Source organism: Heloderma suspectum, chromosome 2 (assembly GCF_057233095.1).
Source record: "Heloderma suspectum isolate Gila_16-S chromosome 2, 16-S_ref, whole genome shotgun sequence".
NCBI lineage: Eukaryota > Metazoa > Chordata > Lepidosauria > Squamata > Helodermatidae > Heloderma > Heloderma suspectum.
In genome coordinates, this window is record NC_139459.1 from 205369849 (window position 1) to 205386137 (window position 16289).

A 16289-nucleotide genomic window follows, 5' to 3' on the forward strand; every position below is an offset into this window, starting at 1 on the left:
TGGAGTGGGTTGCGGGTTCACGATTGGGGTCCCCTAAAGAAAGGGAATTATTATCTCTATTTTCTATTTCCTTTATTTCCTGAACACATTCTGTTTCACCACTTAACTCTAGGCTGTAGCTTCAACGTTTGTATCGTTCTCTCATTTACAGGAATTCCACAAATGTAATTTATCTAAAATGTGGCAAGGGCACGCTTCTCATTTTATTGTTTTAAAGTGGGATGTTGTGATAAAATCTGTTTCCCTTCTCTGAGTCTGTATCACAGGAAATAGAACTTAATGAGAAGATCTCTACATAAGATACAAAATATATGCATTTCTGAACACATTGAATCTTTGATTCAACTGTTTTGCACTATTGTAAGCACAATGATGTTGATTTTGGTACCGCTATTACAAGTCTCATTGTCCTGATTTCTTAATTGCAGGAGAACTGACATTTAAAAATGTAATTCCCAAAACTATGACTATTTTATTAACATACTTGATATGTTAATTATGATATTTTATTAACATACTTGAAGTTAAGTACTTCCACTTTACAAAGTTTCAGATGGTTCTTCTGTCCAACCAAAAAACAAACATAGAGGTTGTATGGCTTTATAATGTTCTGAAACGTGGTTGTCACAAGATGTCTGGCAGGCCTGTTATCACAGCCGGGTGCTTAACCAAAAAAGAAAAATTGTGATACTGGCATACCTAGAAAGACAGTATCGTCTTCAGACAATTGTGTAAGCTATGCACCCAGTTATGGCCAGAATGTGACATCAGGACACAACATTGCTTTCAGGATGTGTCCAGACAAGAACTTACTGCATATTCTGCTACAGAAAATCAGGTGAGGAAGTGCTGCCATAGCTCCATTGTCTGAGTTCTTTTATACAAAAGCTGGTGCCTCATTAAATAGGTACAAACCTCTGTACAATTGGGCCAGACAGAAGTGTCACCCCCTTCACCCAGTACAGGAACCTCTTTTTAACTGCTGAATTTGTAAGACTGGTGCTTTACTAATTTCAGCAGAAGAAATGCCTGGCATTTTCAGAAGTCATCCTTCATCCTTCACCTCAAGTCAGAAGATCGGAACATGCCCATGAGCTAGGGCTTTTTTGGTGGCTGTGTCCCCCACCCCCAAGCTTTAGGCATGCTCTCCCTAGGAAAACTCATCTGGTGCCTACATTATTGATGCCAGGCTATAATAGCCAGGCCTTTCAATATCTGGTTTTAGTCACCATGATTTGGTTTTAGCTCATTTCAGATGCCTGTTTTAGTAATCTGTGTTTTATGCATTCTGTTATGTGCTTATTTGAAGTGGTTTGCATTAAAATTCTCCAGTTGGTGGAACTACTTTCATCAGAACAAGGAGGGGTGTAATTTCCACTCTCTCCTGCAGCCCTCCACATGTTCTCAAAATCTCTGGAGGGACTCTCTGGAGTAGATTTGGGGAGGTGGGGCACTGCAGGAGGGAATTGAAAGTTCTCTTGCGTAAGCAAAGTTCTGGGTATAATGTAGGATTTCACCCTTGGACTGCTGTGTTGTACTGGATTTTAATGATTTATTCTATTGTATTTATTGTATCAGTTGAAGTGGGTTTTAGTCAGGTAAAACTCACACCATTATATATTTGTTAATGTATAAGGTACCATAACACACTTATTTTTGGTGCAGCAGGCTGCTTGTCTAGAAGTTTAGTATTTAAAGTAATGCCAGACAAATGTAATGTTCAAATGTGGAAGGACAAGCCCTAAAATGCACTGACAGGAGATGTTGTGATAAGCAGATTGCATGGGATTCTGAATACTCATTTATAGAACACTGGGGGAGGGGGGACTTCAAAGTGCACTTTGCTCCATTACCTATGCAACAGATTGCATACTTTTTCAGTTCTAATACTACAGTAGGCAATAACATTCTAATGACCAAAGATGAACATTGGAAAGATGTACTCCCTTATGTACAAACTCAGAATAAATCAGCAATTAGTATGCAAATCCCACACGTCTGTATTCTTGTACTCTGCACTAATTAAATGGGCACACCTACTCCCTGATTCTGGGGTCAAAATAGCTAAAATGGATTGAACCTGCATAAGTATGCCTTGATAGGGCCATTGGTGCTCACATTCTGCTCTCCTGAAACTCAAATCAACTTGTCATGGAGCTGCCAGGCAATCTCCCATTCAAATATTGACGATGCTGAAACCTGCTTAGTTGTTTACTATAAAAGTGCCACGCCACTTCAGGCAATGCTCTAGGCCCTCTCTTATGGGGGAAAACTGCTCCTCACTAAACAATCAAGTTTAAAAATAATAAGTCCTATAGTCCAGGGCCAAGTTCTGTGATTACTTTCAAGGAATGCTCGATGGAAGCCAGCATGGATGTCCTAAGGCCAGACTGGCGGTGAGAACCCACGAAACTTGGCATACGTTTCCTATGTTCTAAGCCAGACCATTGGTCCATCTAGCCCAGTATTGTGGACACCGACTGGCAGCGGCTCTCCGGAGTTCCTAAGTGGAGATGTCGGGGATTGAACCTGGGACCTTTTGTATGCAAAGCAGGTGCTCCACCACTGAGCAACAGCTCCTCCCCGTAGTTAAGCGGTGTTGAAATAAATACACTCTGCATATGCTCTGAGAGACACTATATTATTATATGTACGTGCTTACTTCACACGCTGCAAGCTTTAGGGCAGGCATGTTTGAGCCGGAGCCAAATGGACACATTTCTCCTCAGCGCGGCGGCGCGGAAAGCGGGATTCGTCGCATCCCCGCAGCGTGCCCGGCCCCTGCAGCGTGCCCCTCGCAGCCGCTCTGCCCGTCTGGGAGCGGAGAAGGCCTGAACAAGCCCGCCCCGCCCTCTCCCCTCAGGCCTCCTGGCGGCGACTGCGCCGCGGAGGCGGGAGCGCCGAGCAGGCCGAGGAGAGCCGTGCGCGGGCGTCCCTGCACTAGCAGCGGGGGATGCGGGCGGGCGCCCTTCGAGAGGGGCGTGACCCACAGAGGTAGGCCGGGCGAGCGACCGGCCGGAGCTGCGTTATTGGGCTGGGCTGCGTGGGGGCCTTGGGCATCGTCGTCAAAGCCGAGGCCCGGGGGTCCGGGGGAGGCGGCGCAGCCCGGGGGATAGGGGCGATGAGAAACATCCTTCTTTCCGTGTGCCTGTGGAAAGGGGCGCACGGGGGAAGATAGTAAACCGGGCAGGGGCGCCATTTCAGGGGGCGGGCGGGCGATTTTCAGCAAGGTTTAAGGGCCGCTTTTATATATATATTCAACACTAAATTGCAAACCAGCAACCCAAACGGTGTATTTGAGAGAACTTGTGGACGGACATACATATATTTGTATCTCATAATTATACAGGTTAACCACACACATACACACACACACACAGATTTTCGACCAAGACTGATCTAATAGCTTTATGTTACTTGGATCCAGAGAAGTGGGAGTTCTGCTCACACAAGAGGGCTTTCTTGTCTCTTTCTGCTGCAGCCTCCTCCCCACATGCCCAAAGCTGTACCTGAGGATTTGGGGAAGGGGGTCTGCATGGAGGGGGTTGCAGCTGGAAGGGGCAATGGGTGGAAATCACAGGCCCACTCTTGTTGTCCCTTCAGCCCCTTTTTTAAAAATACTTCCTTTAAAAAATAGTTGTTTACCCAGGATTTAAGATCTGGGCAACTATCCTTATGTAGAGTAATGCAGTGAACTGGTAATTTTAGTAAATAATGGTTAACATTCCTTTTCCTATTATTTGCCAAACCTTTTTACCATTGAATCCAGTGCAGAAATTCTGATAATGGATGCAAAATCAAGGTCATTATCCTTCAGATGGGATACATAGCAGTATACAGAGACACAGAGGCCACTCTATAAGCCACCATTGAAATACAGTCTCTTGGAATATTCTTTTGCATGGCATGTGTTTATGTTGTTGTTGTTGTTGTTGTTCAGTCGTGTCCGACTCTTCGTGACCCCATGGACCCATAGCACGCCAGGCCTTCCTGTCCTGCGCTCTTTCCCGGAGCGTGCTCAAGTTCATATTCATATGTGTTTATGAGTATATAGCAAAAACAGATAATTTGATACCTAATTAAATATTGTAATTGTACCTACTGTCCTGTGCATATGGGCAAGACAAAATTATATTTTGTAGACTTATGATAAAGAGAGTTACTAAAGGCTTTCACTGCCCATTCAGAACTTTTATGTGAACAATCGTGGCAACTTGTTTCAGGCCAAAAAAATGTTTTGGAACAGGTTCTGAAAAATTAACTGAAAACCAGTGTGCCTTAAGGAATATTTTCACAAGTAATTTCAGAGTACCTAGCCTGAGATCCAAAGACTAATTACATGTACACACAGTGGCTTTGGGCTTGTGTTTGTCAAAGAGCAGCCTCCTTCCTAAGTAGTTGCCTTGTGGCAAACTGCTTTTGAAACTGAGGGAGTCTTTTAAAAGCAGTTTGGGATAGGACAAGTTATCTACTGTTCAAAGAAAAAGTAATGATTTCCACTGGGTATGCCTAATGCCTTGGACAAGTGTAAAGTAGCCTTTTGGGTCTTTCCTGGAGTTTAAGATGTGCCACTTGTGGATCAAATCAAATTGAAGGTGAACACCAATGACCTTTTAACCAAGTGATAAATTAGCACTGTGTGTGTGAGCTCTTGGAAAGATAGCTTTTGTCCCATGTTATAGAGTCTGTTGCCCAAAGTCTGTTTCCCGCCTCCCAGCAGAGCAGAGGAAGCTGCTCCAGCTGGTCCAGGGACTACAGAAGCAAGCCAGCTCCCAGAGAGCAAGTGACCAGAACAAGTGAACTGGGGGAGCAAACAGGAGTTGACCAGGGGAGTTTGGCAGGTGAGGTCAAGGGGGAGGCCCCTAACATTTTTTAAAATTATTTTTCTTGTAACACACACTTCCACGCCAGTGGGACTCTGCTTTTAACCTCTACTGAGTAGAGAAGCAGGCACAGGCTAGTCCAGAACAATCAGAAAGCTAGACACAAAAAGGGAAAGAGGCTATGGAAGGACAAGACTCTCCAGTGGTGGTGACCTGCAAGGTGTGTGCAATGTTGGTTTTCTTGCCTGAGAACAACATGGCCTACATCTGCAACAAGTGCAAGTTGATCACGCTGCTGGAAGAAAAACTAAGAGGACTCGAGTGGCGACTGTCGACCCACCGGGCAATAAGAGAACATGAAGAGTTCTTGGACAGAATGGTGGAACTACAGCAGCAACGTGAAGAACAGAAGCTTGAAGAGCAACACCAAGCTGAGGCAGAAGTGGGAAATGCTGAGGTGAGGAAAAATGCAGTAGAGGATACTCCTTGGAAAAGGGTGACACTTAAGAGAAGAAGAACTAGACGCCACTCTGCACCAGTGGAAGCAGTGGAGCTGTGGAACCGATTCCAGGTACTTGAGGGTGAGACTGGAGGACAGCCTGCAGAGGAAGAATTACAGGGGAACCTGTGTGAGAGTGAGCAAGAGGCTGATGGTCAGTCAAGCAGAGGTGATGAAACCCAGGCCTACAACAAGAAGAGAAGAGTAGTAGTAGTGGGAGACTCCTTGCTGCGTGGGATCGAGACCCAAGTATGTCGCGAAGATCCATGGACTTGCCAGGTATGTTGTCTCCCGGGAGGACAGATTAGAGACGTGACTGAAAGGTTGCCTGCACTCATAAAGCCCACTGACAAGGTATCCCTTCTTATCCATGTGGAAACAAATGATACCTCCAAGCAGAGCTACGAAGAAATCATGTCAGACTTTGAAGCTTTGGGAAGGAAACTCAAGAACTTTGGGGCCCAGATAGTTTTCTCATTCATCCTTCCAGTAGTTAGAAGAGGACTAGAAAGGGAAAGAAAAATACTCCAGGTGAATGACTGGCTACGAAGGTGGTGCCGGCACAAGAGATTTGGATTCTGGGACCACGGGCTATACTTCCTGGAAGATGGGCTATTGGCAAGGGATGGGCAGCACCTCACAAAGGACAGGAAGAATGTGTTTGGGCACAGCATGAAGAACTTCATCAGGAGGGCTTTAAACTGATTCCTACAGGGAAGGGAGATGTAAAGTTGGGAGTAACAATGAACGAAGGCTAATGCACCGCAACGGAGAGAACAGCTCTAATAGCACCCAATAATAGTCTTCAGAAACATGTAGGAAGAAAGCCAGACTATGAAGCACATGGTCTTCAATGACTCTATACTAACGCCCAGAGTATGGGAAACAAACAGAATGAACTTGAAATCTTAATACAAGAGGGAAATTATGACTTGATAGGTGTGAGACTTGGTGGGATGACTGTCATGACTGGAATACAGCAATTGAAGGATATAACTTGTTCAAAAAGAAGAGGAGGAACAGAAAGGGAGGTGGGGTTGCACTATATGTGAAAAATACATATCTCTGCACAGAAATGATATTAATGATATTAAAGGCAAAACTGAAGTACTTTGGCCACATAATGAGAAGACAGGATACCCTGGAGAAGATGCTGATACTAGGGAAAGTGGAAGGCAAAAGGAAGAAGGGCCGACCAAGGGCAAGGTGGATGGATGATATTCTGGAGGTGACGGACTCGACCTTGGGGGAGCTGGGAGTGGCGACGGCTGAGAGGAAGCTCTGGCGTGGGCTGGTCTATGAAGTCACGAAGAGTCGGAAGTGACTGAATGAATAAACAAAAGGTATAACTGAGACTTGGTGGGATGACTGTCATGACTGGAATACAGCAATTGAAGGATGTAACTTGTTCAAAAAGAACAGGAGGAACAGAAAGGGAGGTGGGGTGGCAGTATATGTGAAAAATACTTATCTCTGCACAGAAATACAGGAGGATGAATTTGGTAGCCCCATCGAGAGCATCTGGGTTAAAATAAATGGAGCAAAGAATAAAAGGAACCTGGTGGTCGGAGTCTACTACCGGCCACCCAATCAAGGAGAAGATGATAAAACTTTTGAAAAGCAAATAGCCAATATTTCAAGGAAGCATGATGTAGTAGTAATGGGGGACTTCAATTTCCCTGATATTTGTTGGGAGACATATTCTGCAAAACATGGCCCTTCCAGGAAATTCCTGACTTGTGTGGTGGATAACTTCCTCCTACAGAAAGTAGAGGAAGGAACTAGAGGATCGGCTATCCTTGACTTGATCCTAACCAAGAGAGATGACTTAGTGGATAAAGTAGCAATTCCAGGAACTCTGGGGGAAAGCGACCATGTTATACTTGAGTTCTTCGTTCTAAGGGAAGCAAAAGCTGAGTGTAGTCAAACGCGTACCCTGGATTTTAGGAAAGCTGATTTGAATAAACTCAGAACAATGATCAGTAAGGTCCCATGGCAAGCAACTGTAACAAGAAAAGGAGTCCAAGATGGGTGGGAGCTTTTAAAAAAGGAAATTCTCAAGGCACAATTACAAACAATTCCAACAAGAAGACAACAGAAGAAGCCAATGTGGCTTCACAAAAAGATTAGAGATGACCTGAAAACAAAGAAGGACACATCTAGGAAGTGGGCCAAGCAGCAACATAGGAAGAGTACAGGCAGGTAGCACAGAATTGCAGGGACGGTGTCAGGAAGGCTAAAGCTGAGAACGAGCTGAGGTTAGCAAGGAATGCTAAAAGCAACAAAAAGGCTTCAGCTTCTTGCATAGTAAAAGGCAGAGGAAAGAAATGGTGGCTCAGCTATTAAATAAGGATGGCAAAATGATAACAGATGACAAAGAAAAGGCAGAGGTGCTCAATTCCTACTTTGGCTCAGTCTTCTCCCAAAAGAGGGTCTGTGACCCCCCTGCCAAAGGCGAAGTACAGGCTGAAGGGGCAGGATTGCAGCCTGAGATCGATAGGCATATGGTCAAGGAATACCTAATTACTCTGAATGAGTTCAAATCTCCAGGGCCAGATGAACTCCATCCTAGAGTAATAAAGGAACTGGCAAAAGAACTCTCAGAACCATTGTCTGTTCTCTTTGAGAAATCATGGGGGATGGGGGAAGTGCCAGATGACTGGAGGAGGGCTAATGTTGTCCCTATCTTCAAAAAGGGTAAAAAGGAGGAACCTGGGAACTACAGAGCAGTCAGTCTGACATCAAATCCTGGGAAAATTGTGGAGCAGATGATAAAGCAATCCATCTGTAAGCACCTTGAAAACAAAGCAGTGATTACTCGAAGCCACCATGGATTTGTCAAGAACAAATCCTGCCAGACGAATCTGATCTCATTTTTTGATCAGGTAACCTCCCTTGTGGACTGTGGGAATACTGCCAACATAATATACCTCGACTTCAGCAAAGCTTTCGACAAAGTGCCCCATGATATCCTGATGAGCAAACTAGCTCAAAGTGGGCTAGATGAAACAACGATCCGGTGGATCCACAGTTGGCTACAGAATTGGACTCAAACAGTGCTTATCAATGGGATCTTCTCAAACTGGGGAGAGGTAACGAGCTGGTTACTGCAGGGCTCAGTCCTGGGCCCAGTGCTCTTCAACATTTTTATTAATGACTTGGAGGAAGAGGTGCAGGGAATGCTGATCAAATTTGCAGATGACACCAATTTGGGCGGGATAGCTAATACCCTGGAAGACAGAAACAAAATTCAAAGTGATCTTGATAGACTGGAGCGCTGGGCAGAAAACAACAGAATGACATTTAATAGGGATAAATGCCAAGTTCTGCAGCTAGGAAAAAGAAACCAAATGCACAGTTACAGGATTGGGGATACGTGGCTCAACAACACTACAAGCGAGAAGGATCTTAGAATTGTTTTAGATCTCAAGCTGAATATGAGCCAACAATGTGATGTGGCTGCAAAAAGGCAAATGCTCTTTTGGGCTGCATTAATAGAAGCATCCTACAAGCTAGGCTTCAGCAGTATGCGAACCGAGAACTACCGGAAGTACAAGCTGGGTTTAGAAGAGGCAGAGGAACTAGAGATCAAATCGCCAACATTCGCTGCATCATGGAGAAAGCAAGAGAATTCCAGAAAAACGTCTATTTCTGCTTCATTGACTACGCTAAAGCCTTTGATTGTGTGGATCACAACAAACTGTGGCAAATTCTTAAAGTGATGGGAGTACCAGATCACCTTACCTGTCTCCTGAGAAACCTGTACGAGGGTCAAGAAGCAACAGTAAGAACCAGACATGGAACAACCGATTGGTTCAAAATTGGGAAAGGAGTACGACAAGGCTGCATATTGTCACCCTGCTTATTTAACTTATATGCAGAGTACATCATGAGAAATGCCGGATTGGATGAATCAGAGGTCGGAATTAAGATTGCCGGGAGAATTATCAACAACCTCCGATATGCAGACGATACCACCCTAATGGCAGAAAGCGAAGAGGATCTCAAGAGCCTCTTGTTGAGGGTGAAAGAGGAGAGTGCAAAAGCTGGTTTGAAACTCAACATTAAAAAAACTAAGATCATGTCATCTGGCCCTATCACTTCCTGGCATATAGAAGGGGAAGAAATGGAAGCAGTGACAGATTTTACTTTCTTGGGCTCCAAGATCACCGCAGATGGTGACTGTAGCCATGAAATTAAAAGACGCTTGCTCCTTGGGAGGAAAGCTCTGGCAAACCTAGACAGCATAGTAAGAAGCAGAGACATCACCTTGCTGACAAAGGTCCGTCTAATCAAAGCTATGGTTTTCCCAGTAGTAATGTATGGCTGTGAGAGCTGGACTATAAGGAAGGCTGAGCGCCGAAGAATGGATGCTTTCGAACTGTGGTGCTGGAGAAGACTCTTACGAGTCCCCTGGACTGCAAGGAGGTCAAATCAGTCCATCCTAAAGGAAATCAACCCTGACTGCTCATTGGAAGGACAGTTAATGAAGCTGAAGCTCCAATATTTTGGCCACCTAATGCGAAGAGAAAACTCCCTGGAAAAGACCCTGATGCTGGGAAAGACTGAAGGCAAAAGGAGAAGGGGACGGCAGAGGATGAGATGGCTAGATAGCATCACGGATGTAATGAATATGAACTTGAGCACGCTCCGGGAGAGAGCGCAGGACAGGAAGGCCTGGCGTGCTATGGTCCATGGGGTCACGAAGAGTCGGACACGACTGAACGACTGAACAACAACAACAACAATAGAAGCATCGCTTCCAAATCCCGGGAAGTCCTAGTTCCCCTCTACTCGGCACTGGTTAGGCCTCATCTGGAGTACTGTGTCCATTTCTGGGCACCACGTTTTAAGAAGGATGCAGACAAACTGGAGAGGGTACAGAGGAGGGCAAGAAAGATGATCAGGGGACTGGAAACAAAGCCCTATGAAGAGAGACTGAAAGAACTGGGCATGTTTAGCCTTGAGAAGAAAAGTCTGAAGGGAGATATGATAGCGCTCTTCAAGGACTTGGAAGGTTGTCACAGAGAGGAAGGCCAGGATCTCTTCGCAATCATCCCAGAGTGCAGGACACAGAAGAATGGGCTCAAGTGACAGGAAGCCAGATCCCAGCTGAACATCAGGAAAAACTTCTTGACTGTTAGAGCAATACGACAGTGGAACCAATTAACTAGGGAGGTAGTGGGCTCTCCCATGCTGGAGGCATTCAAGATGAAGCTGGACAGCCATGTGTCAGGGATGCTCTGACTTGGATTCCTGCATTGAGCAGGTGGTTGGACTCGATGGCCTTGTAGGCCCCTTCCAACCGTACTATTCTATGATTCTATGATTCTACTTTTGGAAAACCCTTTGGGTGAGAGGCTGAGGTACATAAAAGGGAGGTTTCTGTCAATGTGTCTTTCCTGTTCTCACTAGGAACCGTTCCAAGGATTGGGGGATTTGTGGCCCTCTAGAAGTTTTGGCCTACAACCATTGGCTATACTGTCTAAGGCTGGCTAGAGTTGTATGCCAAAATATCTGGAGGGCCACACACTGTCCACCTCTAGTTTAGACAGTCACCTGTGCCTCAGTTCATGTTAGAGAAACTGGGTAAGAGAAATCAGTAGATGTCCTTTAGATTGGAGACTTAACTGGGGTGTGATTAGATAGGAAGATTCTAGCATGGCCAGTTGCCTGGCCTTACTTTAAGTGCTGGAGCATAGGTATGAGGTCTGATTCCTAGGACTGTTTTTAGGTGGTAGTTACGTGGTGAAATCATTACAAGTGGACTGGTTAATACTGTGGTTAGGGGTTGCTGACTGCTGGTTTGTGAACATTCCAGCATATATTGAGATCATGGCTAGACGTGTTGGTATTCTGTAGTCAACTTGTGCAAGTGTAGCTATTGGTGTTAAGTTCAGAGATTGGCATCTTGAGAACTTCAGCTTAATTTTTTTTTAAAGCACTTTTCTTGAATCTGTAAGGATAAGTTTGAAAGAGATGCTTGGTGACATCTCAGAAGCAAGAGCAGTAGCTGAGGAGGAATTCTAGTTGTCTGGCGATAGGACCGTTTCCCCTTTCATGTGAATGGTAAATGAAGTAAATTATACATATATAGTCTTAAGATGCATAAATCGGAATTCACAGTTTCTTATTGTAGCATTTGAGATCTTGGCACAATGGGTTTTTTTAAATGGAAATTTAAACACAGCCCTGATAATGGCTTTCCACACTGGTGAGCAGCTTTGAAATCAGGGTTGAGCCAGGAGGTAGCAAGGTGCAATCTTAAAAACAACAATGAAAGAGTCCTTGACAATGGCTTCCCAGTGTAACAACAAATATCATCACTATATAAATACAAAGAAAAGATGTGTGCGAATCTGGCCAATATGATTGAGAATTGAGAACTCCATTAATTCCCCGAGCTGTTGAATGTTTCTCAAGTGCTCAGGATGGGCAGGGTTGAAGACAGCGTGATTGGCTTCATAAATCATTGCTCTGATTCATTAGGACAGATGTTGTTATAGGTTGTATTGGATGCAATAACCATCTGTATCTTGGTACAATATGAGCCTCAAATGAATGTCACAGTGACTGGATCTTTTTAAAAGCTGAGATGAAGTGACCCATGACATAATACACGGAACGAGACTGACGAGTGAGCCTTCAGCAAGCTTTTCTCATGTCAGTCTTGTCCAAAAGCAGAAGCTGATTGTGAAATGACAGTTGGGTATGGAAATAGGAAGGGAATGAGGAAGTTGAATGTTGCATATGTAGGACATGATACTTGCTGATTAAGCAGCAAGCTGCAAAACATAACTGGTTTGTCACTAATCTGCTCATAAGAGCTTGTGATGGGTGATTGGTGGTGTGATGGAAGGGGAATTCTTTAAAATAAAAGTGTGTACATGTGAGATCCAGATTTCATAACCAGTCTTGGTCTTTTTGTCTCTCATTCTTAGATGAAAGTAATTAAACATTCTGAGCAAGTGCTGAAGGTAGCTCTGATCTCCAAGGACACACAGCTTGTGAGCCTTTATGAGAAGTTTGAGCCTAAGGAGAAGCTTTTGCTAAATGAAGCATTTCAACCGGACAGTGTTCTCTTTAAGCCTATCACACTGCATTCTGACTCAGATTGGATTTCCTCGCACCCAGAACCCACCCAGGATTTTGCACAGTTTTATCATGACCCTTGCAGAAACATACCATCTCCCCAGAAGAATGGGATTTATGTCCAGCCCATTGGTAATGTCTTCTTGATCAATTGAATGGTTTCAAAACGCAATGATTAATGAAGTGTGTGAACTGAGCTGCATAAGTTGTTACTGAGCCATTTCATATAAATTAATTAAGCTGGTTGTTTTCAGTCCTTCTATCTTAAGGGAAGCCTTTCCACTTTGACTTGTTTGTGCAAGGAACTGTTGTACATGTTGCCACAGAAAAAACATTAGGGTATATTTTAGGATATACTCAGTTTACATAGGACTTCACAGCAACCTGTGTGTACTGAGAGTGACCTAAAACATACCCAGCACTTTCCTGCACCTGCACATTGCAGGAGCAGATTGGTAGTTGTGGGCAAGCCTTGACCTCTGTCAGGAATCCAGGGTTTCCTGGAACACAGCTTGAAAATTATCAGAACTCTGCAGACTTTTTTTTGGTTGGAGGAACCCTTCACTATCTAGAACTATGTCCCTGAGGTCCTGGGCCTACAGACACTCTTTAATAGGCTTCGGTCATGAGAATATTCTTACCAGACCTGCTAGAATGACTCCTGTGACAAATAAGAATGTGAAAAAGTGTTTGTGAGAGTAATAGCTTAAGCTGTCTTGCTTTAGTTTATTAATCATGTCTAAAATAAAGGGGGCAAAGCTAAACTAGTTTTCCAGATTGAAAGTTGCTGCTACAGCAGTACAAAGTACTGCTTTCAACATGTTTTATTCAGAGTTGAGTTAGGGGTTTTCTGGATGAGGTGGATTATCTAGATTCTTTCCAGTCTGGCTTCAGGCCTGGTTATGGGACAGACTGCTTTGGTTGCCTTGGTTGATAATCTGTGGTGGGAACTGGACAGGAGGAGTGTGTATCTGTTGGATCTCTTGGTGGCTTTCAGTACCAGTGGCCATGGTATCCTGAGGCATCTGTCTGGGATGGGACCTGGAGGCACTGTTTTACATTGGCTCTGGTCTTTCTCAGGAGTAATTTCAGAAGGTGGTGCAGGGCAACTTCTGTTTGATGATATGGCCTCAGGGTTCTATTTTGTTCCACATGCTATTTAACATAGACATGAAACTGTGGGGAGTTCTGGAGTTCAGCGTTACCATTATGTTGGTGGCACCCAACTGTCTTCTTTCCATCTAAATCCAAGGAAGCTTTTCCAGTTCCGAATCAGTGCTTGATGTTGGTAATGGACTGGATGAGGGTGCACAAACTGAAACTTAATCAAAGATGAGGAAAGGGCTGGATGCACCTGATTTCGTCTGATCTTGTAAGCTAAGCAGGGTCAGCCCTGGTTAGTACTTGGATGGGAGACCGCCTGGGAATCAGGCTTCCTGCATTGAGCAGGGGGTTGGACTCGATGGTCTTGTAGGCCCCTTCCAACCCTATGAGTCAGATAAAACAGGTGCTCCTACTCAGTCAAAAGGCTGATCAGGGAATAGGAATTCAACCTGTGCTGGATGGGGTTATATGCCCCTTGAAAATTCAGGTTAACAATTTGGTTGTACTCCTGGATTCAGCCCTGAACCTGGATGCCCAGGTTTCGGTGGTGACCACAAGTGCATTTGAACACGTGAGGCTAGTGTGCCAACTGTTCCTGAAGATGTCTGATCTGGCCATGGCGATACATGCCTTAGTTACATCCTGTTTGGACTGCTGTAATGTGTTCTAGGCAGGGTTGCCTTTGAAAAGCATTCAGACAGTTTAGCTGGGTCTGGAATGCTGCAGCCAGAGTGTTGCCCTGTGCCAGTTACAGGGAACATGTGACTCCTTTGTTACAACAGCTTCACTGGCTACTTATCTATCTCCAGCTTCAATTCAAAGTGGTGGTTATGATCTATGAAGCTCTATATCACTTGGGACCAGGATATTTGAAACACTGCATTGTCCCATACAGAGCTGCCTGGGTTTTAAGGTCTTTTGGGGAGGCCCTTCTCTCAATCCCACCATCAGAGGTGCATTTGGTGGAGATGCAAGAAAGAGCCTTCTTAGTGGCTGCTCCCAGGGTCAGTAACTACTTGCAAAGGGAGGCTCTCTGTTCTTCTCCTGCCATGTAAGCTGGTTTGTTGAAGGTTTGTTTAACTGGTTGAGTGCTGTTTATTTTTCTTTTTGTGTTTTTAATTGATTTGGTTTTAGGTCTTAATTGAGATTCTGTTCTTATTTGTATTTTACTATTGTTAGCCACCTTGAGTGAGATTTTTGGCTGAAAGGTGGGATATAAATTTAATAATTAAAATAATAAGTCCTGTTGATGGTAAATAATGAAGAGAAACTTGCAAGTTGATCCTATTCTCTGGTTATGCCAGGTGAATGAGGGGAACACTAATTCCACTAATAAATCTCTTTGCTCTGGCATAACAAAAACACAGCATAGTGGCTTTATGCTGTTGTAGCGATATTGTTGTACTGGTAGAACTGATGATTTTGGGACACTGCCAGAGCAAGGTGAGGAAAAAGCAAGGCAGAGCTGAGGGCAGGGAAGAGGAGCATTCTCAGAATCCTATGCTCATTCAGAGGTTGGTCGTGTGACAGGATAAAGTTGCATCTGCAAAAGAGGAGGCATAAGTAAAAACAAAATAACTCCAGTGAACAACAGTTTAAGAGAATCTTAATCTTAATCCTATGCATGTTTACTCAGAAATAAGTCATGAGTTTAATGGGGTTTACTCCCAAATTAGTGTGCATAAGATCAAAACTTGGATTCATCTACATTTCTCTGGATCATGACTGTGGGTTTGAATTGCACTGCTGTCCTGTGACTCATTAGATGGTCTTTGGCAAGTCATTCCCTCTCAGCCTTTGCTTCCTATTTTTAAAATGAGACTAATGGTACCTACCTGAAAGTGTTGCTGTGAAGCCAGAGAAGATACAGATTGCAAAGCACATCTCATATTTTAAAGAAGTGTTATAGAAATGACAAACTTCAGAGGTGAAGCTATAACTTGCTGCTTTTCTGGACTGATTTTCTTAAAGGTTCTTTTGGAGATTCCAGAGTTAGCACAGATGTCTACATGAAATGGCTGAACGAATACTGCGAAGCATTTTACTATGGTCTGACTGTAAGAACCCTAGGGCCAGTGCCAGTTTCACAGACAGGTTGTGCTTTTCGAGTCAATGAATATACACACAATCTGCAGATTCATGCAGGTAAGAGGAATGGATTGGACTGGCACATCCTCATGTCTTGCTTGGATCGGTTTTATCAGTTCTGGAGGCTGGCTTAGAAGTCTGAGCTGTGTTAAAGTAAAATTTTGGCATTAATTAATTAATTAATTAATTAATTAAATTTATTAATCGCCAATCTGGCCGGTCACCCAGCCACTCTGGGCGATGTACAAAGTATATAATAGAACGGTTTAAAACAATAAAATTTTACAGTAAAAACACCATATTTCTAAAAATACCCTAACCCACCCCAAATGCCTGAACAACCATGTTTTTAATGCGCGGCGGAAGGTCATTAAAGAGGGGGCATGGCGGAGTTCCCTAGGGAGGGAGTTCCACAGAGTGGCGGCCACCACAGAGAAGGCCCTCTCCCTCATCCCCACCAGTCTAGCTGTCCTGGCTGATGGGACAGAGAGAAGGCCATTCAAGGCTGATCTTGTTAAGCGGCCTGTCTGGTGTTGCTGGAGGCGCTCCTTGAGATAGGCTGGGCCAGAACCATATAGGGTTTTAAAGGTCAAAACCAACACCTTGAATTTGGCCCGGAAAAAACTGGTAACTAGTTGCAACTCCTTCAGCACTGGAGTGATGTGATCTCGCCGGTGGCTGCC

The 16289-nt window shown here is 44.3% G+C and overlaps 1 protein-coding gene across 5 annotated transcripts in view; it reads left to right on the forward strand.

Moving 5' to 3' along the window:
- The first annotated feature begins 2861 nt into the window (after window positions 1–2861).
- The window catches only part of AMZ2 (archaelysin family metallopeptidase 2), a 58500-nt gene continuing 45072 nt past the window's right edge, over window positions 2862–16289 (forward strand). For 4 of the 5 annotated variants that reach the window (XM_084837510.1, XM_084837508.1, XM_084837511.1 and 1 more), the window contains exons 1-3: window positions 2862–2994; window positions 12264–12546; window positions 15490–15663. In XM_084837510.1, coding sequence (XP_084693636.1) covers window positions 12264–12546; window positions 15490–15663 — 457 coding nt within the window. In that variant the 5' untranslated portion in view covers window positions 2862–2994. The remainder of the gene's footprint in view (window positions 2995–12263; window positions 12547–15489; window positions 15664–16289) is intronic. The other variant, XM_084837513.1, reaches the window with a different exon arrangement.